The 27,855-nt window shown below is 44.4% G+C and overlaps 1 protein-coding gene across 3 annotated transcripts; it reads right to left on the bottom strand.

The window, feature by feature from the left end:
• Positions 1 to 130: 130 nt before the first annotated feature.
• LOC110469444 (excitatory amino acid transporter 4) lies at positions 131 to 25,367 on the bottom strand. 3 transcript variants are annotated; one of them, XM_021528180.3, is made up of 12 exons: positions 25,127 to 25,364; positions 14,499 to 14,756; positions 13,502 to 13,639; positions 12,512 to 12,716; positions 11,627 to 11,669; positions 10,757 to 11,097; positions 8,357 to 8,590; positions 7,123 to 7,317; positions 6,567 to 6,701; positions 5,063 to 5,166; positions 2,820 to 2,846; positions 131 to 2,151 (listed from the first exon to the last, which is right to left on the bottom strand). In XM_021528180.3, exons 2-11 carry the CDS (start codon positions 14,710 to 14,712, stop codon positions 2,842 to 2,844), a joined length of 1,614 nt encoding a protein of 537 aa, XP_021383855.1. In that variant the 5' UTR covers positions 14,713 to 14,756; positions 25,127 to 25,364; the 3' UTR covers positions 131 to 2,151; positions 2,820 to 2,841. The 3 variants fall into 3 exon arrangements, with proteins under 3 accessions (XP_021383855.1, XP_021383854.1, XP_031363031.1); XM_021528179.3 differs by lacking the exon at positions 2,820 to 2,846 and having other exon boundaries at positions 25,127 to 25,365; XM_031507171.2 differs by lacking the exons at positions 131 to 2,151; positions 2,820 to 2,846 and having other exon boundaries at positions 4,785 to 5,166; positions 25,127 to 25,367.
• Between the last annotated feature and the right edge of the window lie 2,488 nt (positions 25,368 to 27,855).

Genomic DNA, 27,855 nt, shown 5'->3' with positions numbered 1-27,855 from the left:
ATTGGTATTTCACCCATGAGGTAGGCACATGGAGATAAGAAAGTATAATACATAATGTGAAAAGTCATGTCTCTGACTTTGGAAGGTCACAGTACTGAGGAAAAATAATACAAAAAACATAATGGAAAAGTATTGTGGAAAAAATTCCCTTTATTTTTCAAATATGGAAACTATCTGTATTAAGACTGCAAATAACAGCATGAAGAAAAAGCCCTCAGGAATTAACAGGGTCAAATTGCACAAATGCCATGAACATACTGTACAGTACTGATTTCCAGTTCTTCTTTGGGCAGAGCAGAAAGACAGTTTTCATGGGCAGCTCTGACTCCTGGAACAATGTGCAACATACATAAAGTGGCATGCGGCCTAACTGAAAATCCATATTCTTCCTGGACTTTCTATCTTCAAATTAGTATTGAAGAGGTATGTCCTTATTCATGAGCTACTTGTGTATTTAGCATTGATAGCTCTCTGTTTCATTCCATCTCCAACCATTAGGAAGAGATTTGTTTGCAAATAGGAGAAACTTGGAAAGTTCCTGCAAGTAGAAGCAGCAGGACTTCAGTAAAGACTGCATAAGCTCACAAGTATCTGGTAATTTTAAAAGACAGTGGATAAAATTATAAAAAACTTTTCAATTATCCAGTTTTCAAGGCTGAGTTAGTACAAGGTCAGCACTGGATTTGGAAGAAGTACAAATACTTTAGTATTCTTGACTGAGCTCTGAAAGCTTGGCCTTTGCCAAGACTGATGCAGTGTGGATGGGGGTCTTTGGGACATGTACAGACAAGGACACAGTGCAGAGTTTTTTTATACATCAAGAAGTTCTCATTTCATCACCAGAAGGTGCAAGTCTAAATTGGCATGCATTGAGCTCCTTTCTGGGAAATCTGGCTTTGAAAGACTAATTTCTGGAATGAAGTAGAGCAACCTTAGGGTGTTTTTTAATGTACGGGGTTAAATGAGTAAATCAAGGTGGGCACCAAAATGAAATATGCAGCTTTTCACATTACAGTGAGACTGTAATATTGGCTTTCCATTTAACTCTATGTATACATATGTGCTGCAGCACGCACCTTGCAGGGTGGCTGCGGCGGGGGCACGACTGTTCCCTGTGAGCTCTGCAATCCCAGTTATCAGCAGGGACAGACAGCGATGGCACCGGGCTTGGGGTGGGACAAGATGGATTTATTCCTGGGCCCCCAGACAAGACTGGGGCGGGGGTGAACAGAAGTATAAGGTGGGGCAAATACACAGTAACAAACGGGGTGCCGAGGGCAACAAAACAGACACAGAACTCTGGAGAAGAGGGGTAGGGATAGGGAGGATTGACAACTTGGAAGGGAGGAGGTTAGGGAAGGGCTTGGGAAAATTGGCAACTGGTAAAGGGAGGGGATTAGGGAGGAAAACAGGGGGCAAACATGGATTCAAAGCAAAACACACAACAACACATATGATTGCACACATGCACCTCTTTCATATATATGTATAGATATATATGTAAGTATATGCAAATTTCTGATAATATTTTGATGTTCGGGGACTGTAAACAGACAATCTCAATCATAATCTGGTTAACAACATGGGTAAACACCAGAGCTAAAAGCTATAAAGTGAATTCTGAAATTCCCAAAGGAATACTGGTTTGCATTGTTGGAAAATGAGGCATCTACTTGTTTGTGCTCTGTTAATCTTGTGTGGAAAGCAGGAAATCACATATGGCAAGGCGTGGTGCATACCGCTTTGTGGGAACGTCTGTGAACATGTGGATGCAATGTGATATGGAGAGTCCCTTTTGTGATATGTGTACATGTCTGCTAACAAGAACTGAAAACAGGTTAGACTCCTGCTGAATTTTATTAAAGTATCATTAGAACCCTTTCAGGTAGCCTTTAGAAATTATTGGGTTGGAAAGACCCTTTGCAATATCTCTAAGCCAGAAAGCACATGCATATATTATAAAGCCAGAAGGGACCCTTATGACCATATAGTCTGTGTAACCCAAGCCATAGGACTTCCCAGAATTAATTCCCATTTGAGCTAGAATCCAATCCAACAATCTTCTGATTCATCCTTCAGTTTGCCCTTTTTATACAGGAAGTCACTTCAGGATTAGAATTCAATGTTTTCTTGAAAAGTTGGACAAGTAGTCTGAAAAAAAAAAAAAGAAAACCAAGAAGCAGTTAAATATGGACACCTTGAAATTACTATACTTCAATAGTAATAATTAACTACAAACACAAGCTGGGAAATTGCTTGATATGCAGCAGTCCTGCTTAATATGATGTGGGAATTATCATGTATTACCACTGGACTAGGGTCAATGCTATCATGCTGTTGTTAAAAAATAAAGTACTTCATTGGGTTTTATAAGCAGATCTCTTCTTTATGAAGGTTTAGACTCATCAACTGAGCAGTGTTATTGATAAGCTAGTGCTGTCTTAGCTCATTATAGATACAAGCTGATGCAGTATATCTGAAAACTCTTTGATTAAGATTCAGTCCTCAGATAGAGCCATCTCATCAAAGTAAACGTCTAACCTTGCTAAGAGTGAGGATAGGATGAACAGACTTGAGTTTCTTTCTATGTATGCATCCGGGACAGTTATCCTGATCAGCTGATGCATAGCCTGCTAACAACCATGGTAACGTGAGTCCAAGATCTAAATCTTAATGTACAGGAAATATTCTTTTCTCAGTGCTCAGTAATAATAAATCTTTAGTTGGATTGTTGTGTCAAATTTTAGTCATTCCACTTCAAAAAAGATGTGGAACAGCAAGGAGAATGTCCAGAGGAGAAGAACATGAATGATTATTACCTGTGGTATATACGGGATCTGTTTAGTCTAGAAAGGAGAAGAGTAGACATTATAAAAGTATTCAAACAAGATTAAAAAAGTGTTACAAAGAGAAGGATCATTTGTTATCCAGCTCACTCGCCTCCTGCTAGAATAGATCTCTTGTCAAAATAAGCAACCTGCCTTCCACAGACAGCAACTTGCTGCTGCCTTACAATCTGGAGTAAGCCACTACTAAACAGAACTACCAAACACTTCTAGTTACCCTGTTGTGCAACCTGTCATACAGGAAAAGGATGCATTTGTGCATTTATCTCAGGTTCCAAATAATTGTCCAGCCCATAAAAATAGAATACTCTGCCTACAGGATGTAGAATGTAGCAGCACCAATATATAACCCTGCAGTTTCTGAAAAACTAAAAAGACCCTCATGATCTGGCTTTGAACATCTCAAGAAATGTGCTTGAGGAAGCTTTGTTAGTGCTGGGGAGGGCAGCATGGGCAGCTATGCGGTTGTGATTGGCAAAGTTGACTCCAGCAATGACGCTGAGGTCTTCCTTCCATGATGTGCACCTCTGAGTGTATGGATATGGCTAGGGATGAAAAACATCAATGTGTAAAGCCAAGGTAGAGGGGTGTAAGTGACATAGTAGGTTGGGAATAATAAGCAGATCTCAAATTAAACTGGCCAGTTTAGATAGTACCTTGGTGGGTCAGGAGGCTGCTCACTGCTATTCCTGCTCTTAGCCATTGTTACAAGCAGGACAGGTACAATGCAGCAGCCCCAGCACTGTGGATAATTAACACCTTCCTGGTTAAATTATTGTCCTGTCTTGTCAAACCAAGACAATTATAGACATTCATTTTTCTGGATATTCATGGACCTGGATGTTATGAACAAGTCCTGGTAGTCCTCTTCACTGGTGTGAGAGATACCAGCTATATTCCTGGCCATGCCAGGGAAGGGGGAGAAAGCATGGATGAAGCAGGTCCCTACTTCTATCTTTAGACTCCGAGATGTTATGGATGTAATTTGAGTTTATGTCCAAGTGTGTTAAACAGAAGCTGAATTCCATTTGGTAGGAATTGAAAAATATATCCTGAATTTTTAAGTCTGGGATCTGGCAAACCTGTGCAATCTTTAAGATGTGATTTGTCTCTGCCTACAAAAGATAAGGATGTTTAGAAAGACAGAAATGTTTGAAAGCATATTTTAGAGCAATGTGACTGAGGGGAAGTCACTTCTGAAAATAGGCAGAGATGAGCACAGGAAACATTTCCTTAGAAATACTGTGATGAGGAGTAAAACTGTTTTCTGAGCAAATCTTGCATGGAAGGGAGTCATTCCTGGCATGGATGTACCACCCAGCTGCTCAGATGGGCAAATTGTTCTTAAACTTTGTGTTTCCCCTCCTGGTTTCAGCAGGATGAGAACAGCTTGCTAAAGAGAAATGAAGTTTATTGGGTTTTGGCAGACCTTGGTAGAGGGGAGAGCTGTTTCAAGACTGAATAATGGATATAACACATTTTTTAACTGTTTGCTTCTTTCACAATCCTTTAGGATCTTCCACTAATGAGAATCCTATTGATCCCTATTGGTGCTACCAGCCAGCTGTCCCTGCTATATGATCCCACATTCCTTCAGGAAGTGGGTGACTCTAGTATCTGCAACCAAACAGGTTGCCAGTGGAGTTCTCAGGAAGCATCAAGTGCATATCTGTGCAAACACCAGGACTGTGAGCAAGGAGGTAAATGCTAACATTTTGTTTGGGTGAAGGTAGTAACCAAGTGAAGACTTTGCAGCTGTATCTTCCAGGACAGAATTACAGCAACATTTTGGTGCCAGTCCACAGATGGTGGTGTTCCCAACTCACCTGGCTACTTATTTCAGAAATAAAGGAGCTGCTAGTCCAGCTCTTTCACTAGGTCTTCCTTACTCAGGCCTAACTATTTGGCTTCATAAGAATGACTAAATCAGGCTTTCTTTGCACTTTAATTTTCTCCTCTTTAATGCCAGTTAGAGAGAAATAAGGGAGCAACGGGATTAGGGAAGACTGCATGTGACAGAGGTGATAGAAAAGTGAGTGTCTTGCACAGTGGATCTTTCTCTGGACTTCTGTTTCAAGTTTTCACTTTTTACAGCATTAATCTGCACTCTGATGCCCAATTTCACAGTGCTGTCTCCCTCCTGGAGTGCCTGTGGGTGTCATTCTGTGGGCAAACTAGGTGGGAGAGCTGGTTTTTCTCCTCTATTCTGGAATTACCAAGTTCGCAGTCTTGTGCATCCAGCTCATGCCGGGAGAGATGCTCCACAATGCCAGCCCCCAGGGAATCCCCCAGGACATTCGTAGTTGTTCTAAGGCGGTCCCTGAAAAATCAGAGAAAAAAACAAAATAGAGTTTCATAGGAGCAGCTAAGGGGATAAAGATTATTTCAAGAAACATCTTCAGTGAAACTTTTTTTACTTTCTAAGTCATTCTAATAATGGATACTTCAAGCCTGACAGGAAAATTACTCCCAAAGAACCTTCCTTGATTGACATCTTGAGCTCAAGCTTCACATTCATTCCTGTTTTATTGCATTCTCAATTTCTTACTGAAAAGTTTTGGACTTGACACAAATGAAGATGAAGGTTGCTGTGTTTATACATGGACACTGTCTTTTCCAAAAGCCTTGCTGCAGACTCAGATGGCTTCAACACATCTGTTTCACTTAAGTTGCATTTTGTTCTATAAAAAGTGCTGAAATTCTGGTGCAATCCTGTAACAGCACTGCTGTGGACACCGATTTCCTTAACATGGACAGTGTGCAGTAAGACAAGGTACCAGATTCTTTGTGCAAAATAGCACATCTAAAAGACCCTTTGCAATGAGATATTCTCCACAACCACAACAATATGTCAGAGCTGCTGAAGCTGTCACCAGTCCAGCGTCCCATCAGATCCTTCAGTGGTAATAGTGGAACCTGATTGAAATAATCTACTCTGAGTAAGCACGAGAAGTAACCTGGCTTATTAGGAGGCAGGGCTCTTCCCAGACAAGTCTGGTTTTATTCACAATCCACAGGAGAAATGAAGGTGTTCTGCAAAACTGTTTCCAACTGGTCAGCCATGGCTGGGAGCAGAGTTTGGCTGCTCTGGCTACAAACCAACAATACAAGACAGAGAAGAACAGAGGAGAACAATGACATATGTATCCATATGTCAGGATTTTGGTATTTGAGAAGACAGAGGTGGGACTGTGCACAAATGCATTCTTCAATATGGCTTCTGAGAGCACTTCTATAATATCACTTGTCCCAAGTGATTTTATGTAAAAGGAAAAGAAAACTGAAATGTAGCAGATGAAACATGGCTGACTAGCTGCACGCATGTAAACACTCTTTAACTTTGTACAGCCCCGTCTCATCCCTCTTTCAGTGTTTGGTAACCCAGAACTATCATTCTGTAGTGTGGATTTTCTTATTATTGGCACAAATTTTCCCTATGACTCTGCAGATAATTTCTGGATGCATTTTAAATAAAACAAATGGAGGACATTCTGTTTGGTCACCAGGCTGACCAGCAAGTGACTTCTGATGCCTTGAGTCACTGAAGCACATGGTGAAGACTCCAGCATGGGCAGAGAGGGCTACTGTGCAAAGGTCTCAGGGATACACGTGTGTTTTAAGCTTAATGGTACAGGTTAGTGAGCATGTTTTTAGCAGATGTAATCTGTCAACACTGGCAGGAATGCACAGAAGTGCACGCCTGCTGGGCAAGGAACTTACAGAAACCAGTCCACAGCGATGATCAGTGTAATGTCTTCAGTAGGCAGCCCCACTGATGTCAGCACTATCACCATTGTCACCAGTCCTGCCTGGGGAATACCTGCGGCTCCAATGCTGGCTGCTGTGGCAGTGATGCTGGAGAGAACAGGAAAGCAAGGCTATCAGCAAAGGGAAGAAAACAGCTGGTCGTATTTGCAGAAATGTCAGGAAGTAGCTCAAACTCATCATCGTCTTGGCTGCTTTTCTGCCCTGGTTGCCATGAAGGATAGTGATACATGGGACATCAACACAATGCCAGGCTGCCCCTGCCAGACACCTCCTCATAACAGACTGCATACCACAGCTTTTCCTAAGACCTGGACATGGGCTCAAGTGGCACCTCAAAGACATGATGCCTACATGTTCTTTGACACCTGGATCTGTAGTACAGCCCTTCTTTCCCATACTTTTTTTTCCTTATTGTCTCTTCTGAGCAAAAGAGGAACCTGACCATACATCAGACAAGCCAGTAAAACTGAAACCCTTTCTGTAGTCCCAAAACTCTTTTAAAAGTCACCTTATTGTGATGATTTGCCCAAAGTCAAGTTCATAGTTGTTGACTTGTGCAATGAAGATGGCTGCAAGGGCCTCGTACAAAGCAGTGCCGTCCATGTTAATTGTGGCTCCCACAGGCAGCACAAACCTTGTGATGCGCCTGTCCACACCATTGTTTTCTTCCAGGCACCTGAAGGTTATGGGCAGAGTCGCTGAGCTGAAAGGAATATACAAAACCACATGAATTGCATTTATGCTGACTTTGGAAGAAGGACTAAGCCTCTGTCTGGTTTATGACCTTACCCGCCTGCTTTTTCACCCTGCCATGTGAACCAGAGGCCAGAAGCTGCTAGAAAAAAGAACAGTCTAAGCAAGGCTTCCTCAGAAATGATGCATGCTGAAGTTGAACATTCTGACATGGCTTTTCTCAGGGGGTTGGGACAGGGGTTGTATAACCCTGAGGCTGATGATGCTGGTATAACACCAAAAGAAGGAGGATTAAGGGTACATAGGGCAGAGTCTCAAGGCCAGAACTCCTTTTTCTGCTATTAAAAAAACTTGAGCCCTTTCTCATCCCTCCCAGTCCATAAGACAAGAATGACACATGTTTGAGAATATATCTTGCAGAGAAAGCAAAGAACCCTTTCTGAGAGAGAAAATGAGCAGGAAAAATACTATGAGTTTTCCTATGAGAATGTATGTGGAAGAGCCAGCTATGTGCTTGCCAGGACACCACTATAACAAGAAACATAGCACTTAGTGAAACAACAGTTACCTACCATCCGTTGCTTTGGCTGTCTGACATGGCAGTGTGAGTCATTGAACATACTGGTGTTGATGCTTTTGCCCAGGTCTCTGGAAAATTTAATGACAGCTGCATACAGTCTTTTTGTTTGTGAGAGATGGACGTGAAAATGTGTGCAAGTACATGTGTGTGAGAGGTATGTGCATGTGGAATAATGCTTTGATTCAGCAGAGTATTTGTCCTGAGCTCCGCATTTCAGTGGTAAGCAAAGTTACCCTCATGTTTGGTCAGGAGGAATATGGGCCATTCACTGATGTTCAGAGCTGGTCATATGAGTAGGGCTCCTGAGCAGGGCAGTGGGAACCTTCCCACTGCCAAATTAGTTTGGCTGGTCCACTGCAAAAAGCCACTAGTGCTAGAAATTGTGAGACCACAGAGCTGCATTGAGAGCAATGGAGTGCTGAGATGTAGTATCTACATCAGCCCAAACCCCACTCCTACATAGCTATACCTGGAGGAGGTGCCCAGGGCTGTGATGAGAGCCTGCAGGAGCCCTGCAATGAATACCCAGGGGTTTCGGTGAGTGACAATGAAGTAGAGCAGAGGCAGGATGCAAAGGGCGTGAATAAGGAGTCCAACGATGACAGTGAGCGTGTACATCCCCAGCTGGCCTCCCATCACTGCTAGGTCATCCATCTCCAGGATTTTGCCCGCAATTAAAAACATTATCCCAACTGGAGCATACCTGTGACAGAAGCACAAGGCCGATGGTCAGGACTGCCTCCCTCACTTTCACACCAGCTTTAGCACATGCTGTCTGGATAAATCCTCAATAAGCCAGCATACCATAAGTGCTCACTGAGCCTAATCACTGGATTACACTGCTGGTTTCTTTTCTAGAAACTTGTAGAGAGCTGGGAGTTGTTCATCCCATGGTCAAAAATCAGCTCTTGGTGCATGCCTGGAGATCTCAGCACTCTCTTTTGCACACATGGGCAGTGGTGGTTTCCTCCTCCTTTTGGGTTTTCTACATTTCTACAGCACTCTTTATAGAATTGATAAGGAAGGTTATGTAGAGAAACCTTCAGAGTCCCTTCTTTCCTAACAGAGCTTGGACTGACAGTATTTTTTTTCCTGAGAGGCACAGGAAAGTACAGGAGAAACAGGGGATCAGGGAGTAAAAACAAGTGTCCTATAGGCTCTGGGATATCAGCCTTGCTATTGTCAGATGCTCACATTTAGAGAATATGAACATCTAGGGATTCCAGATCTGGTGTAACAAGGACTGGACACACCAACACCTGTAAAAGCAGCCATGGCTCATATAACACCTCATTTTGAGGTATCCCACTATCTTTTCCATTCCTCATGTCTTTTTCCCCCCATCCATAACAATGCAGCTGACAAGCAGCACTGAGGTTACACAGAAAAGAAGACATAAGTGAGATATGGAGAGAATCATGAGCACTAATACAATAATCAGACCAAAGAAAACACCAGCTCCATGGCCACATCTCTCAGGGCTGGGACTCTGCAGCTCAAGAGTTCACATGCACCTCATGCACAAGGCTCAGAGTTCCACATGCCAAACTCCATCTTAGCCCGGGAGGTTTGGAAAAGTTTCAGGAAAGGATCTAATAAATATTTCATTTCCTCTGACCTTCCTGTTAGAACACATCCTTGGCTGCAGCTACTGGTCAGTTCTCCCCAGGAAAACAAGATCTTGGGAGGTGGTCTGCAGACTGTGGCTACAGGAAGGCATGCACAGGCAGTATCCCAAGTGTAACCAATGTTCTATACATAAACACCCTGCCTTCCTTCATCTAAAGGGAGTTTGAGGAGGGGTGTCAAAGGTCTCTGGAGTAGTGTGAGGTCTACTTGTTCCACTGTGCTCATGCTTTTGCTTCTGTGCCCCCAGGCTCTTACCTGTTCTTAGGAAAGCAAAGTCCCAAATTCTGTTTCAGACATGAAGTAAAAGATCTCAGGGGCCTGGGGCTTCCCAGCATCTCCTATGAGCTCAGGGATTCTTTCTCTTTGTGCCTTTTTCTGTAAGGCCTGTCCTGCTGTGCTCAGGACTTTTCTCTGAGATAAAAGACTGTGACTTATAAGACCAAGGAAAGGAAGCTGGAGTGATCTAAAATGGGAGACGGTGTCAGGCTGTCAGATTTCATCCTCATCAGATATTTGCATGTATTCTGCCAATGCCTCATCTATCCTGTTTTGCAGTACCTGACAAAAGTTTGAGCCCTAACTGAGTAAAAAGCTTAAAATAACAATATTTGGTAAAATGCTGCCTCCTAGATTAGACTTGTCTCAGGAATGCCTTGTTTGTCTGCACCATGTGTCATAGGCAGCCTTACACAGAAAGCAATGAGCAGCTGAGCTCCAGAGGAGTCATGATCTGGGAAGAATTTGAAAGGCAGTAACTTTGAGCTGATCCTCTCAACCCAGCTCAGCTCTCAGAGCTACTGCTTTACTGCATACAGCTGCTACCTTGAAAGCAGGAAAGGGGAAAAGGGTTACTCTGATTCATAGCTAAGTCAGACTTCTGGAACACAGCTGGAAGGAAAGCTTTTGGTGAGAAAGCCCCACACTCTACTCCTGTTGGTAAGGCTAAGAGAACTTCCACTCCAGCTCTCTGGTCTTCCAAGGATGTTTCCAGAAGCCTCAAGAAAAACAATTCCTGGTGTACCTGATATTTCTAAGGTAAAAAACAAAAAGAACAGGAAATGAAATGTGAACAAATATCCCATCCAGACTTTTCCCTCCAGCTTGATGGAACCAAAGTAGAGCTGTGCCCATCTGCTTTTCCTGTCTTGTGCATGAAATCCTTAAAGCTACCCCCACTTCTCATTGTGTCAATGGAAACTGCACCTGCAGACCTCCTGCTCCAACCGGCTGTGCTCCTCACCAGATGATAATGGCCACCAGCCTCATGATGGCTTCGTTGAGGCAGTTAAAGAACTCCCGCAGGGCCCGTCCCTTCTGCTTCATGCTGCCGATCATCAAACCGAAGCACATGGAGAACACTACCAGCCCCAGCGCGTTCACCCCATTGGCTGAGCCTGGGATGGGAATGACTTCTTCAAAGGTCAGCACCTCGGAGATGGTTCCCAGGGCATGAGTGACATTCTCCATGATGCTGGTGAAATTCTCAGGCACAGGGATCTGAGTGGTTGCCACACCTGCTGTGGCATTGCTGCTGTGGAGGATGGTTCTGGTGAAGACCCTGGTGCTGTACTGAGTCTTGTACTGAAAAGACACAGATTATCAAATGCACTCACAGGCCCCAGTCCAGATGATCAGGACACATGGTAGGCTCTTATATGCTCTGCCTGTTCTCAAGGTCCCCAGTTTAGTGCTTTCACCAGAAAGGTCAGAAAGTTCATAGAGCAGAAGGTCAAATGAGACCATTAGAGCATCTCATGTTGCTAGGACTGAGATATTCTGGCTTCTCTGATAACACTTTGTGCTACTTCTAAGGGCACTAACACTGCAGAAGAGACAGATTCTTGGAGATTCTATTCCATATCACTGCCAGTCCAAGCCTGCTACCCAAGATCATGCAAAACCCTTCCTGCCTCTGTGGGATGGAAGGGAGGTTGAAGCCCCCATGTAAAGACAGTTTGAAAAGCTTGCATGGGGGATGCTATAATATAGACTAACATCTGCAGTGCCTCCTGCAGCAGTCAGACCTCAGGAATAAAGTGCTATTCCATCCCTCAGAGAAATAGATAGGACCATGGTCCAGGGCACAAGGTGCAAAGATGAGATTTCATACCTGTTTGAAGCAGGCTTCTACCAGGTTGGGTGGGAACATATTCCTGCAGTAGATAAAACAAAGAAAGAGTTATTGTCCTGTTGAACTAGGAAGAAAACATGGGCTTCTTGGCCAACTTCTTTGTCCTGGAGCAGTGCCTGAGGTCACAACTTTCACAATGTCCACTTAAGCCCCTTTGGTCTGACTGACAGAAGGGAATATGCTGATCTGGACCCAGCACCTCTTGCAACTTGTCAAACTTCCACTACATGTTTTCAGACTCCGGAAGATTATTCAGGTATGTGAAAAGAGCTGACACACATACTGCCCTGGGGTATAGGTACATTGTAAAACCATCATCAAACCCAACCAAACCTTGAAACAATACCACACTACAATGATTAATACCCTGCCTTGCTCTTAGCCTCACCTCTACAGGTGTCATGTGAGCTCTCTGTTATCCTGTACCTCAAAAACATGGCTTTATACCACTTGAGATGGTACAGCTTTGCAATTCACTGAGTAAGGTCAAGGCAATGTCTTGGGACCCACTTCCTTGATTTCCTTTTGTCCTTGAAGATGGATATTTGGAATAGCCTTTGCCAGGTGAATTTCTGAAAGGTAGGTAGCCCACTGATGGTTTTCATTACTTGCTTTGTTGAGCACACCATGACCTCTTACATTAATACCTCTGGGGAAGGGCTGGACTCCAGGCTAAGCACTCAATCAGAGTGGCAAAGCCAGTTAGCTAGACTAAGCTAGAAGTAGTACACTTGCCAAGACTCAGCCATTAACCTCTTTCCCTAAGACTGTATGTCTAAAGCTGTGATACTTCAAAAGGATGCTCCATGGAGGAATGTAATCTCACTGATACGGTCTCAACATGAGGTCATCTTGATAACCTACCTCACCAAGTCCATGAAGGCATCAGTGGTCTGCACCTGCTCAATTCTGCCTTCTCTGTGAAGGTTGTCCTTAGATCCTTTTCCTGGATGTATGATGATCACCATGAAGATGCCGATGAAGACAGCTATGATTGTGGTCACCATATAGTAGATGATAGCCCGCATCCCCATCTTCCCAGAGACTCTGCTATCCAGTGAGGCCATTCCTGGGATGTCACACAGAGAGACAAAGTGAGGAAGCCTATCATCTTAGAGAGAAAGGGAAAGCTTGAGGAAGATTCAAAGGGTGCAGGGCTCATTCATGAGTTGGACAGGGAGCTAGGGTCTCTAGGAAGCACAGCCTACAAGGAACAGAATTTGGAGTTCCAGGGTGATGTTGATATGGAAGAATGTGGCTTGTGGGCATGAAGAAGCATAGAACTGGTGGATCTTAGTCTGCATTTGGGAATGTAGCAATTTTCTTCTAAAGCTCTCAGAAGGGAAATAATCACCTCCTAGTACATTGGGCCTTTCAGTCTCTAATGGTGGGATATTTCAGCAGGTGGAACACCTTGCAGTCCCTACTGCTGTCTGAAAACTTGTCTGTCTATCATGTCTTACTTGAGGATCTGGGTGAAACAAGCCCTCCAGCCGGTGATCAACTTCAACCCTTTTGGACTAACCTTCTATAGGCTGGAGAAAACCTGAAATTTATTTGGGTAGCAAACTTGAAGACAATTGAGGATTAAATCCTTTTTAGTGCTGGGCATTGGAACCACTGCATTGTGTTCTCCCCAGTCTTCTGAGAAAGCACAAGGTCTTCTGCTTCTCTGCATTGTTACTAAGCCAGCAAGGGTGTCAGTGTGGATCATGTTCCCTATGGCCGTAGATGCAGCCTTGTTACTACTAGCCAAGCTAATCCAAGTACCTCCAGCTGGGTCATGAAGATGTACCCGAACAACAGCTTTGCTGACCACTGTCTTGGCTGAAAGCAGCAGAAAGTACTTCTCACCTGTAATCAAGCTAGAGACAATGAGAGGAAGAACCAACATCTGGAGCATACGCATCAGCAGCTCACCAGGGAAGGAGAAATACTTGATCTGGCGATAGGTCAGCTGGTAGGGCCGGAGTGAGAAGGCCAGGATAATCCCTGTGGATCAGCAAGGGATGAGAACAGAAATGGGACAGTGTGATCCAGTGGTCTGTGTCTCAGCCTACAATGTGATTTTTCTCCTTCTCATTTACTCTCAGTTCCTCTTATTTTCAAAGGAACAAATGCTCATTTTCTAAAAGGCTATGATCCAGTTTTTATGGTATGCTCTCTCCCCTTCTGATATATTGATGTATAGAGGAGTCTTGTGCAAAACCATAGGTCTCCTTGTTCCCTGTCTATTGATCTTCTGGAGTCTGTTCCCAGGAAGCACATGAATACAAAATGCTGTGATGAGGGATATGATCTCATAGACTAAAATAAGCGTGACTACACAGTTCAGATTCTTTGTCTACCCACTTCTTAAAGTTGAGTTCAGCTAGTTAGAGTCATGTAGTCTGGATCAAAAGCTATGGACAACCTGCTATCTGATAAGCAGATTTTATTTGCATTGTATCAAGGCCATTTGCAGCATTTCTGGTCCTGTCAGGCTAAAGCTGTGGGACGAATCTGAAAAGCCCTTGTGCCTACAGCTGCACTCACAAGATACCTCTGAAGAAACCTAGATGACTTGTACAAGGATTGGTTGAGTTGGACCATCAAACTCTTTCTATTGTAGACTGTTTCTATACTGCACTAGAAAGGATCAACAAGGACTCCCTCCCACATAAACACTCTCTGTTGGGTCTCTTGTTCTTGCACACAAAAGTACTTATGATGTGGGCAGCACTCTGAGCTGCCAGCTCATCAGCTTCAACTCTTCAGTCAAATTGCTATGATAATATAAAAATCTTTGCAAAATAAAGAAACATTTCCCCATATTTATAAAGGGTGCCTGGTGCTGCCACCAGCTCCATACCTAGTAGGACCGCAGCAATGGTGAAGAGGACGAAGGCATTTCTCCTGAAGAAGCTTTTAGTGCTCTCAGCAGTGATGCTATGCATGCGTTTCTTGGCCCGCGCCGCCCGCTTGTGCACAGCCTGCCGGAACCGCTGCACGCGGCTGTCGGCATGAAGCCGCTTGGCTGCATCCTCGTTGAGAAACAGGCTGTTGACGTGGCTCTGCTCACTCATGGTCAGCACAGCTGCTTAGTCCTCCAGGCACAATGTTGCCTACACTGGGCAAGGAGAAGTACAAGCAGGAAAGCATAAGCTGTGGCACATCTTGCCTTCATCTTTAGGTCACTTCCCTGGAGCCTGCTTACGAAGGTTTATTTAAAGTTGATTAATGACCATACTCTGACCATCTGCAAGGAGCAGCCCTTGGGGAACGGTATATAAAGGGCTGCCAGGGTCTTGTCACTACTGCTTTGGTGCCTCTAGAGAAGCTCTGGCTGCTATAGCACCCAACCTGCACTGAGGAGTGGTTTATGTTGGCCCAGGCAGCCAGAATGGGCTCCACAGCCACCCAGGCTTGTTCAAAGTTTGACCACTTTGGAATGGAATTAATTTTTATCACCTGGCAACAAACCCCTTTCCCATACACAAACTCTTCCAATCAAAACCAAGCAGCAAACAACATTTCTGATGTACCTCCAAAGTGGACAGGTCTCTACCACAACAAATTTCCCCTTGAAAGCAAGTGGCACTGGCTGTTTCTGTAGAAAGGAACATTATCCTCTTGCCTTACATGGAGTCTGAGGATAAGACTTTATTTACTGACTTTTCTTTGAAACACAACAGGACTTTCAAGTAGTATCTCTTGTCAAACTCCACTGATGGGATTATCCTGATGATCTGTCTTCATAAATACTAAGACTGAAATCAAACATACTCCAAAGAAATAAATAAAGAACCAATTCTCCTCCATTACCAATTGGCTGAAAGGCCTGGACAGTCTACTGTGCTTTATCTGTTTAATTTTTACTGTTATTTCCATATTCCTCAGAACAGAAGAACAAGGAGGCTACACTGGTAAATCAGTCCCCTCTAGAGTGCTAGAAGGCACCAACCACCCAACAGTTAGCATAATGAGGAAGATTATTGCTTGGCTATGCAGGTGCCATTTTCCTTCTGTCACTGTGCCTTGACACATGGAAGGTCTGAAAATTATTCTTATTCCCAGGAATTTGCAAAGGTAATACAAACCTAAATGAAACCAAAGAAGAACAAAGTCACCTTAGCACATCAGCAAGTGCTGGAAAACCTTCTTTTGTGTTGCAAGTTAAATAAGGGCTAGTCCATTTTTAATCCTAAATTTAAATAAAAGAAACCCTCACAAATGAGACTATGTTCTCTATAAATTACCCACCTAGTATCTTCCACTTAGACCCAGATAAATGCCTATAATGAACTGAAGACATTACCTTAAAGAGGAATGTCTTCGTGGTACAAGATTGCAAGGTTGTGCACAGAAGGTGGAGATCAACATCTATTCTGAGACAAGGTTTGTTTGCATAGATACTAATGCCTTCATGAGGTTCAGAACAGCAGACACACCTCAGGTGGCCCAGCCAGGTCACTCTAAGCCTGCACAAAGGCCACTGGCAAAGATGATGTGTATTTGCTGCAGGAACCTTGCAGTGCTGCTGTGGTCATTCCAACTTTTAGGTCAGAAAACAGCATTCCATGGATTTTGATCCATGCATTCCATGGATCAAAGAACTGATGCTTGACCAAGCATTCCACTCCTTACTATTACCATTACCCCATTTTTATTTGTTGATAGAGACAATACACACCAGACTGTGTGAAAAGTTTGCCTGTCTTACTCCCTTTCATTGCCAGTCCTGCTTTTCACAGCTACATGTGAGAAAAAAACCTGCAAGATTCTTTCAGTTCATTGAGCTTGTGCCACCTGAACCTGACACTAGGTTTAGAAACTATGAATTCAGTCCCCTTGTGTCCCACAATAAACTCATATAATTTATAGACTTCCATATAAAGAGTTGAACAAATGACCCAGAACAGGTGACATTGGAACACACCTAGGTGGGTTTGAATGTCTCCAGAGGGAGGCTCCATGACCTGCCTGGGCAGCTATTCCAGTCCTGTGCTACCCTCAATGTAAGGAAATGCTACTTCATGTTGAGGAGGAACTTTTTTGTGCTTTAGTTTCAGGCCATTACTCCTCATTCTGTTGCTTGGTCATTAGGACTTCCTAATGTCCAGTCTGATCATCCTCTGGCACAACTTTGGACCATTCCCAGTTGTGCTGCCCCTGGATCTCAGAGAGAACAGTCCATCGCCTCCCTCTCCACATTCTCTCCTGAGGAAGCTGCCAAAAGCAATGCTTCCCAGCCTCCATTTCTCTGAAGGAGACAAGTCCACAGCACTCAGCTGCTCCTTGTAGGACATGCCTTCCAGCTCTTCACCAGAAAGTTCACCCTCCATTCCCCTCCTCTGGACATGTTTGAGGACCTTCACATCCTTTTTCAATGTTAGGGTGTCACTGTCGAGGCAGGATGGGAATGAGAAGACTCTGACTCAGAAAGCTACTGAGAGTAAAACTCTGATTTATTCAAAATACATTGCTCTTTTATACAGAGCTTCGTGAGGACCAACTCCATTGGTCCTGAAGTGAAAACAACCCACAACAATTGGTGCAAAGTGCTTGACGCACAGCGATAGAACTTAACTATAAACAATGTGAATAACAGGAGAGATAAAGAATTATTTACATTCTTCTCCAGCTCTTTCCCAAGCTTCTACCTTGCTAGAAGCTCTCCGTTTCTCTCTTTGACTGAATCTGAGACCCACTTTAGGACCTGCACACAGTGTTCCATGTGAGGCTGAGCAATGCTGACTACTATGGGATAATCCCCTCTCTGGACCTGCTGGTCATTCTATGTGTGATGTCTCCAGCATGCAATTTGCCCTCTCAGCTGCCTGGGAACACTGCTCACTCCTCTTGAGCTTGTGGCCAATCTGCACCCCCAGGTTCCTTTCTGCTCTTCAGCCACTTCTCTCCCAGTTTAGACTTGTATTCAGTGTTACTCTCTCCCAGCCACAGAAAATAGTACCTGGACTACTTCCATTTCATGCCTGAGATAACCCAATGCTCCAATTAATCAAAAATTTCCTTGTTCCTCAGGAAAGTCAGTGGCACCTCCCAAACTTGTCAGCAAGTTTGCTAATGGGATATTCAATTCCTGCATCTGGATCATGGATAAAAATACTGAACAGTACTGGCCCCAGTGTTAAGCCCCAAGAACACCAGCAGTGACCATTCACCAGTGCCATTCACTACAACCATTCAAGCCCTGCCATCCAGCCGACTCTTCACACTGCACACCATCAACTTGGCCCTCACACAGCTGGACAGCTGTCCAGAAGGATGCTGTGAGGGACAGTATCAAAAGCCGCACTAAAAGCCAGGAAAACGGCATGCATCACCTTCTCTTTATCAACTTGGGTTGTGACCTCATCCTAGAAAGAAATCAAACTGGTTAGAGAGGACTTTTTCTCTGCAAACCAATGTTGAAGATGGCATTATTCTTCAAATGCTTTTCAGTAGTATTCAGTAGGACCATGTGGAGACCTGGGGGCATCCCCTGAATTGGGGAGACACAAGAAGCTTTCCTCCAAAAGCCAATAAAACCCTATTGGCTCCTTCCCCTGTTCCTATGTCAGTTCCGGTGTCCCTGAGCCACTCCCTCCCTATTCCCTGACTGGACCTTATCTTTGTACTACCCCGAGACCAGGGACAGCCCCAGCGCCTTGGGAGAGAAAAAGCCTGGACCCTCCATGTGTGTGTGTGCCTGGGAGTTGAACATCTCTGGATACCATGCAAAAGCCCTTTCTGCTTCTTTACCCTGGACTTTATTAGCAGCAATTCCAGCTGCAACAGGACCTTCTCTAGAATTTTTCTAGAAACTGAGGTTAGACTCACCACTCTTTGTGTCTTCCCTTACACCTTTCTGGTGGATTAGAATAACACTGGCTTGATTACCAGTCAGCAGGGATGCCATGTGGCTTCCTACAGTAGAGCAGATGGCTACCCGAGGCAATTAATTTCCAAAAGAAGAACCACCAGAGGAACTTTCAAACCCCAGACACTCTTCTTACTCCCAAACCACTCACTCTTCATCAAACAACACAGCACACATTGGTACTGTGAAGTATTGTCTTACTTTGACATAGAAAGCTCCAAACAGTTTAGTGAAGTCAAAGTCACATTGATTACTCTACGATCACCCACCACAGATTTTCTACATACAAACCAAACTTCTCACATGCTGTGGTGACCTGAGAGGAGACCCATGTTAAGTAGGGAGAAGTAGGCTCCCCCTCATGCAAACCTTGCCTTTCTTAGAGCTGCACCATACCACAGCAATGGCACAAGTTTCCTGTACAGGGAAGGTGGGAGCAGAACCCACAGATATAAAAGGACTCACCCATTTTTTTCTCCAGATGTCTCCCCATCTATGTGCACTGGAAAATGTAGTTTTGTCCAAGCAAAATGAGATTTCTATTTTGATATGAGAAAGTACAGTATTAATCATTAGAGTCCATGTTGGACCATGTGTTCATCTGCCTTCTTAGAGCAAACGTTATTGCACAGAAGGAACTCATCAGCAGATCTTGCTCCTTTGATGTCCCCACCCTCTTGCTGACTTGCTCCCTTTCTCTCTCTGCATATTTTGCAACAGAGCAGCCCTCTCCACAGCACATTCTCTCTGTGTCACTGGTCTGGAATTGTGTAAATGTTCCCTATCGAATGAGCAGGAAATTCTCAGACTGCTGCAGTAAAGTCACAAAAATTCTCTTGTCAATGGCTTGGATTTTCCTTCTTGTGAGGAAGAAGGTGGTTTTGCTCTCTTGGTGAAGGTTGTTCTATCTGTAGCTGCTTCACCAGTCTCCACTCTGCCAGAAACACTGTTTGAGAGAGTATTTTTGGAGGTAACTTCAAGGTTTGAGCAGGGAGCACAGTATATTTTGCAAGAAAGATCAGTGTTGCAGAACAAATGCCTAGTTCCTGGCAGTGAGGTTTCACATAAACAGAGGATTTTTAGCTATTTTAGAGGTATCAGTCTGATGCTGGTGAAAGTGAAAAATGGGAAGGAAGGTTTCTGCATTACATTTTTTCCTGCTCTTTGCAGATTTTTCTGTGGTTATCTCCCCATCTACCCAATGAGATTTCCAACATGAGGGGAGGAGTGCAATACAGTTTAAGCACTTACAAAGAGCTAGAAAACAGGGAAGATCTGGATCAACTGAGATGCATCTGTTCCAACTTGTACTGAACATTGAAGAACATCTGTCCTCTTTATCTTTTGTCTCTGTTAAAGTGGTCAACGTCAGAAAAGCCAACATCAGCAAAGCATCCAGTGTGCGGCATCTTCCCGTGAGCATGTTTTCAAGAGAGAAGATATTAAAATTTTGGTGGAAGGTAGATTGGAGATAGCCATGGCACACTCAGTGCTGGAGGACCAAATGTGGGAGCATCAGGGCAGGTTTGCATCCCCTTCTCACAAATTGTATAATTTTGGTCCCACAAAGTTCTACACTCAAAATCTGAGAGTAAAATATTCTACACACCAGAGAAATTTCTTGAAATATTATCTTGAATGTAATCTTTGACTACAGGTTCCATAAAGACACAGCCTCCCACATTTTGGCCATACCCCTCTCCCAGAGAAAAGACAAGCTTGTTTAAATGAAGAACTAGGGAAAGAAGAAGTAAAAAGCAATGTTCAAATGCATCTAGTTGAAGGAAAACCCACATCAGTAAGGACATGGCTTCAGTGTCAGATCAGTCAGGGTTTTTAAAAACTTTTGTAAACGATTATGTATGAAAGGTTTTTAAAGCAATGGATATGAAAGGGAATGAAAAGGGAGAGCCCTTTTTCATCATTACTTGTGGTGACAAGATGCCAACAGAGATTTCAGTTGTGAGGTCCAAAAAGAAAGTGTGCAGAGGGCTGAGCTGTTCATCTGCTCAAAAGTGACAGGAAGAATGATCTGCTTTATGCTTAAATGAAAAGCAGTAAACACAGAAAGAAAAACTCTTAATTCTAGTTTCTTTGTGAGTTAACTCACAAAGAAACTGGAAAGATCACAGAAAAGCACAGACTGACAGAAGAAAGAACTAGGAAATATTTGGGAGACATTAGGGGACAAAGAAGAAAATATTCCATCCCTGAGAGGATGAGAAGTAGCTGGGACAGAGTTCATTTTCCTCCTAATAGTTGGTACAGTGCTGTGTTTGAAATTTAGAGTGAGAGTAATCTCAGACATTGTCTTGTGATAAAGGGAAGATGCCAAGACAGGAATCTCACTTGTGGAATGATACAAGTTTTCACATTCCAACATTAAATGCTTGAAACTTGTATTTAGAAACCCCTATACATATCTTAAATATTGCTACATCACAACAGAAAAAAAAAAGAAATTATTTGGACAAATTTCAAATTGCTTGCTGAAGGAATTTTGGATTTAATGCAGATTCTAGGAAAGCTGCTGTGAGTCTTCAATTACTTACTTTCTTTGTTGTGCAGGCTCAGCTTCAGAAAAAACCCAGCCAAATTTGTCTGTTATAAAGATATTTTACTGTCATCACTGAAATGTTCCTGCATTCAGTTATTCAAACATCAAGACGCAGGCTGCAAGTATTTATATGTGTTTCTTCATGACTGCGAAGTTTTGCACTGTCTGTATTAAGACAATTTGCATCCATGGGAGCTCACAAGCAAGCTCCTCCTGAGTCGTGCATGTTTCAGACTATCAGCAGAGGTGAAGGTCAGACTTTCCTTAGAAATGCAGTCTGTCCACTGGGCAGGCAGGTAGACTCTCAGTCTATGTGTTCCACGGTGCTGGGGTAGCCCTGCAGAGCCCCATGGGTGTGGTGCCGGTCACTGGGCAGTACTGGCACAGTGCAGAGCCCAGTGTTGTGGCACTAGGGCTGCATCTGGAGGAGATAGATTGCACCTGCATATGCAGATCCACACAGCATGCAGTTCTGCAGAGAAGGCAGAGTTCCACATGGAAAACATCTCTCAAGAGGTCAGGGCAGTGGTGCTGGCAGAGGAGGTCAGTTCTGTGTAGCAATGATACATTCAGTTTCTGCCAGGGAGAATAGACAGTTCTGCTGCCTGCAGAGAAGCTGTTTGACTGTTTGGAACTAAAGGGGATTATTCTCTGTTTCGCGTGAGCTTCTCATGCCTTAACACTGCTTCATGACAAGATGAGAAATTACATGTAGGGAAATAAATCTACTTCATGCCTGTATGCAGCTCTGCCCTCATTTCAGAAACATGCAACAGCTCCGAGGTCACAGAGAAGCAAGTGTTCTGAGCATGGGCTGGGCTGCAGAGGTCTCTGGCCTAGCTTTGTCCAGGTAATGATCAGAGCAAGGCTGTGGTAGATGAAGAAATATATCTGACTACTTTACATGGTCCAGATAAAACTCAACATCAAACCCCTAATAACAGTTTCTTAAGACCTGCATCTGGTACATCACCCCTGGGACCACAGAACTCCCACGACATACCAGGTGGACCAGCACTAGAGCCCAGAAACTCTGCTGTGCTTGTGCCAGCAGGTTGAGAGAGGTTATCCCTCCCCTCTGACTCAGCACTGGTGAGGCCACAGCTGGCATGCTGCATCCAGGTCTGGGTTTCCCAGTATGGATACAGGGAAGAGAGTCCACTGAAGGACTGTAGAAATTATGATGTGACTGGGGCATCTCCCATGAGGAAAGACTGGGAGATCTGGGACTGCTCAGCCTGGAGGAGAGAGGGCTTAGGGTAGGTCTTATTAATGTACACCTCCGTGGAGGGTGTGAAGAATTCAGTGCCAGACCTTTCTCAGTGTTGCACAGTGACCATGAGAGGTGGCAGACATGAACTGAAGTACCAGGAAATTCTTCTTAAGCATAAAGAGAGTCTTTGTTGCTGCAAGACAGACTGAACACTGGGGCAGATTGCCCAAAGAGGCTAGCAGAATGTTCTCCATTCTTGGAGATATTCAAAAGCTGTCTGTACACAGCCCTGAGCAACCAACTGTGACTGACTCTGTTTTGGGCAGAGGGATTGCACTAGATGATGTTTAGGGGTCCCTGCCAACTTCAGCAATACTGCGGCTTTCCTTCTGCTGATGTGCTGTGAGACAAAGTTTTACGGGACTTTAGACATCCTGTCCATGGCAGTGTCCTGGAGATGATTTACATTTATAATTAGCGCAGGGACATGGTTGGTTCTCCACTCTTCTCTCACTTTCTGACCCCTGCAAGCAGTTCTGCACTGCACTGAAAAACAAGAAAATGCTACCTCATTGAAACAGCCAAATGCCATTTGTGACTGTTGGACAGATTGTGAAGACCCAGGGGTGACCCAGCAGAGGGGGAGCCATCAATTAAGTGGATCCACTGTGAGATACTCCTCTGGGAATGGAGAAGGCCCTGACCACTGGCAGGACATGGCATTACAGGGCACTCTTACCATAGTGTGTGGGATTGGAAAAAACAACAAAAATTTCATATGAAGACTGTGTCTGCCTTCTTGCCCTGTGCTCCACTATCTCATGAGGCAGAGCACAGCTGCCATCTCATGCCTGCTTTCTCTGCCCTCATACAACATGTTGATACAGCTTTCTGATTACTAATGTTTCCAAGAGATATCAGCTGATGATCAAATAACCTGTCCCAAGAGAGGCAAAAATCTGCATGTTCAGCACAACAGAGAGCTCCATTCTTCAGAGGGTTCAGGCACTTGGCTGGAACAGGCCTAGTTGTCAGTACTCAGAAAAGACAGATGGGAAACAATGACTGAAATGCAGCTGCTTTACACCATTGTCCCACTATTGCTAATGTCTGTGTAGAAAAACACAAAAAGGGATTAATCTAATTAGCCAGTTTTACTCCTGGGACTGGCAGAAGTCAGCCAAAATAGAAATACCCATTGCAAACCCTCTCCCAGGTTTACCAGCCTCCAGGGGCTGGTGGAAGAGAGGCAACATAATCCCAAGACAGCAGTGTTTGGTACAGTGTGTACCATCAAACCCTGCCACGGGCATGGCACATGGCACTTGGTCAAGCCATGCTGCTCAAAGGATGACACTGGAAAAGCATGTCAGGTGTCCCCCTCAATAACAGCTGACCCTGGCTCCCTCTTCCCTCTGCTAATGCAACCTTTTTTTTTTAATTTTCTGAAAGCCAGACAGTCTGTGAAATAACCAGCACTTGTTTTTCTTGTCTCCAAGGAAACTCTGCTTTATGCTCAACATCAAAACCAACAGAATTTTCAGTGAGGGACATCTCTGCAGGTGGCAGCAAGGAAGCACCCAAAGTAGTAGAAGAAGGAAAAATCTCTGCAGAAGGAGAGGTGCTGGAAAGAATTATGCACAGCTAGGCAGATATGGAAAGGCAAGGTAAGGGGTCCCTGAAAAATTTGTGTTAGTCTTTCTGAGGTGGACTTTTGGTGCTGGGTCACCAAGGAGAGGAGTTAAATAGCCCATCCTTACATGGTGGGAGGGGAGGCTCAGTGCTTATGAGGAAGTGGCATGTCACTCTGCTCAGTGGTCTGAAAGGTGCTGTTAGCAGGTCTTAAGTTCTACTTGCTTTTGAGCAGACCATGGGCACTCCTGAGTGGGAAGCTACAGTCCCCCTACTGCCAGCTGAGTAAAACAGGTTCTTTGTGGGGTCTGTCTTTGCAAAGATGGCAAAGGAAGAATAGATGTCTCCACTCCCACCTGACATCCCCCCATCAGTAGCTCAGTACCTGTGATCAGGAGCATTAAATCCAGCTATTGTGCTATTGCCTGGGCTTTTTTTTTTTCAGTCCTGAGGACCAGGTTCTCTATCCTCACAGGGTTCATAGACTCCCCTTGGCTGAAGTCATCCTCACCCCTCATGCTATTAGATCCTTTGCAGCCTGGCCCATAGCTTGCCCTTGGGAAGGGAAATAAAAGCTGAAAGCAGTGCAACCAATGTTCAAAATTTCCATTTACAAACTGAACTCAGCCATCTTTGTTTTGTTATAGCAGCCCCTGGAAGGGCTTTATGCTTAGTAGGGCATTTCTGTTTCTTGATACCTGTCAGGCAGCTACCTCCCGGACAACTCCTACCACAACAATGGACCCAGGAGGAGAACAGATCTATTCAGGGCCCAGCCCCTGACCCATCTCTTTGGGAGAACACCAGATAAAGGGAGAGTAATCTGCAATAGGCAGGAATTTCAGCCCAGCTGAGCTCTACAACGACAGTGATCACCAGCGGAGCAGTGGGTTTGGGGCCTAAGTACAATACTGGAAGGACAAGTGCCACTTTCCACAATGCTCCCTGCTCATGCCAAGGTCCTGTGATAAGGTTGTCTCGCTCAAGCTTCCCACCAGGCATTTAACCCCACCCCAAGACACAGAGTCACATTTTTAGAGCACCCTACACTGGACTCCTTGTCAGCTCCCTGGACAGCTCCCTGTCCTAAAGCAGATGAGAGCTATCCCTGCTTCTCTCATGCACATGCCCAAGGAAATCTCCTGCCCTGCTTCAGCCCCTGGTACTGGCATCACTCTTATTCATGCATTCAGATTCACTGATAAAACAACTCACCTGGAACCAGTGCAGGTTGCCAAGCACAGAGGGAAGCAAGTAGTTTTTGTCTTGGGGGATTATTCTGCGCTGTTTCGTTCTTTAATTCTTTCAAAGGCAGGAAAAAGGATTTTCTCCCTAGAAAAGTACAGTGTTAGCAGAGAGCTCTGAGCAATACCTCCTGAGAGAGAAAAGGAAGACTGTATATGCTCAGGATACATGGCAGAAAGGGGTGGGGGAGTGGCATGTAGGAGGAGACAGAAAAAAATCTTTGATGATTGCACCAGACCAGAGCACAGAAAGCACCTGTCATCAGGAGGTTGCATAGAGCTCTTACTGGGTTTCACAGTACCAGTAGGTTAGCACTTTCTTCTGCCTCCTCACACAAGCTTCAAGGAGAGCTAGCAGTAGCAGAGATCAGGGCAGCTGTTAAATGAGAATCAAATCTCATCCCCATTCCACTCCTGCCCCTTGCAAGGACTCCTTCCACAAGGGAGGCTGCATGCATAGGTCAAGCCAGTAGCAACAGCTGAGTACTGGACAGGCAGGTCCTTCATGGGTCCAGTCTGTGTGCACAGGACCTCTGAGGTCCAGACACTCCTGTGGTTTGTACAGATCAGCTTTAGGGGATAGACATGTGTCTGTGCCTCAGCCAAACTGCTGCAGCTTCTCTTCGATGTATTAGGCATATCTTATGGAGGAATCCATTCACTCAGCATGCAAAGGAAATACAGTAGCTGTACAATCTGTCAGGGAAACAGACTCTGCTTCCAAGGAAGCAGGCAAAACTTCCACTGCTCACTGGTTTCTTAAATATTGATTCCTGATGCAGTTTCTTAGATAAAAGTGTCACATTTCAAAATATTGATCAATGCACTATGTCAAAACCACAAATCAGGTTACAGGTGTGGACACCACACAGCCCACTCTGGCCTCTGAATGTGGCGGAGTGAAAAATTATATCCAAAAACCAAGCCACAGCATCAAAATTACAACAGCACCTCTGTTTCTAGCCCTACCGAATATGTGACTTACAATGGAGGCAGTTGTTTAATGAAAGTAGCATTCTCCTTAATTCAGGTGGCCCCACTGTCACGGTTTTGCTGTGTGCTCTGGCTTTGGCATACCAAGGCTAATATGTTGCGTCTGTAGCTGGAGCTTGCCACAGAGTTTGAACTCATCTAGTCAGGCATAGGTCAAAGGCAAAGTATCATGTTCATTTTACAGATTATGCTGGAAATTAATTCCCCCCAAATCCTGTGTCCTAATCAGCTCTGTAGGAAGAGGAGAACTGGTCCTTTTCAGCCCAGGTTACAGAGAGCAACTCCCAGCACCAAATAGCTTTTTCAGACATTGATCATAGAATTGTTTAGGTTTGAAAAGAACTTCAAAATCATTCAGTGCAACCATAAATCAAGATGGTGATTAGGTGCGACTTTTCTCAATGAGCCATTTGGAGTCATGACTGTGTTTGTCATTCTCCTTGTTTAAACTTGCTCCAGACACAAGCCATCGCTGCCTTAAGAGACAAGGACACACTTTCTGAACCCAATAAATTGCTTGGTCTTCACACAATTCCATGGCTCATATGGCACTAATGACCCTAATCTTCTTATTGAAGGTTCATCAACATCTCAGGTCATGCAAGTGTCAAGGGGGACTATAAATTCAAGTACTGTGCCCTGCAAGGTTTCAGTCTTCTTTCCAGAAAAACACATTGGAATGGGCTACCCAAGAAAATAATTTTATTCCAAAATTAATATTTCTGGTTTTGGGGAATAGGTGTTCTCTGCCTGTACCACACAACAAAATCCTGCAGAAATGTGGCTGAGAGCCAGTCCAGCCGCAGATGTAAAGGGAGATTGATTGTGGTGGCCCAACCTGGTACATAGTTGATCTTCTTTGCTTCTTCTGATGGTTCACATCGGCCATTGCTGGGGCAGTCTCAGAGAAAGGACATCTCCTATTCCTCATGCCCCTGCTTCTCATGTAGCTTGGCCAGAAGCTACTCTTACAGAAGGGCCCCTGACAGCACTGTTGACACTGCTGGGGGCTGATGACGTGCAGCAGAGCACTCCTATGTGGGACTAGTGCATTTCTACCCAGAGAGTGGCAGAGCAGCTGCACACTTGGCCACCCCTGAAATGCTGTTCTGTTGTCTGATTCCACCTCAGGCAGCAATGTTCAGCTAACAGTGAATAGTTGTCCTTTCCACCTCCTATGCCTGAAGTTCAGCTTGGCTCCTAGAATCTCTGCTAATTCCTACCCTGGTTTTTAATCCCTGATTAGCACCCACAGGCCTTTTTAAGCCATAAACTTGCAGTGACAAGTGCCTTAAACCTTCTGCTTTGGCAACTTTTTCCATATTTTGACTTGTACCTGTGACAATTTCCAGGCAACTTTGAGTTATTAAATAGGACACAGAGCAGCAGCCTGAAGGAGGATATGAAGAGCTCTGCTCCCTCAGGATGGAGCTGCCTGATGCCTAGGCAGTCTTTCCAGGGTAGAGCAATCCTTGGGGAACAAACCCTGTGGTCAGCTAACTTCCCCAAGTCTCTCATCATTCTAGGAGTGCTGGGCACACTTGATCATTCACATCAGAGGCCACATGATGCTCTAAGTTTTCAACAATGGGTAAAAAGGAAACTCATAATGTCACCTTGCGAGAGGCAATGAGAAAAGACATGACAACTGCACCTCTTGTCATGGAGTCACCTTCCAGAGGGTGTTCTGATGCTATCCTTGCACAG

The sequence above is a fragment of the Lonchura striata genome, chromosome 28 (assembly GCF_046129695.1).
Source record: "Lonchura striata isolate bLonStr1 chromosome 28, bLonStr1.mat, whole genome shotgun sequence".
Classification (NCBI taxonomy): domain Eukaryota; kingdom Metazoa; phylum Chordata; class Aves; order Passeriformes; family Estrildidae; genus Lonchura; species Lonchura striata.
This window is presented reverse-complemented; position numbering and strand designations above follow the sequence as displayed.

Excerpts from the sequence above, each read along its gene's own strand:
- LOC110469444 (XM_031507171.2), bottom strand. The coding sequence starts at position 14,712 with ATGAGTGAGCAGAGCCACGTCAACAGCCTGTTTCTCAACGAGGATGCA. Across the intron at positions 7,318-8,356 it reads GCCCTGGGCACCTCCTCCAG|CTCAGCGACTCTGCCCATAA; the intron begins GTATAGCTATGT and ends TATTCCTTTCAG. Across the intron at positions 6,702-7,122 it reads GGGCAAATCATCACAATAAG|CATCACTGCCACAGCAGCCA; the intron begins GTGACTTTTAAA and ends TGTTCTCTCCAG.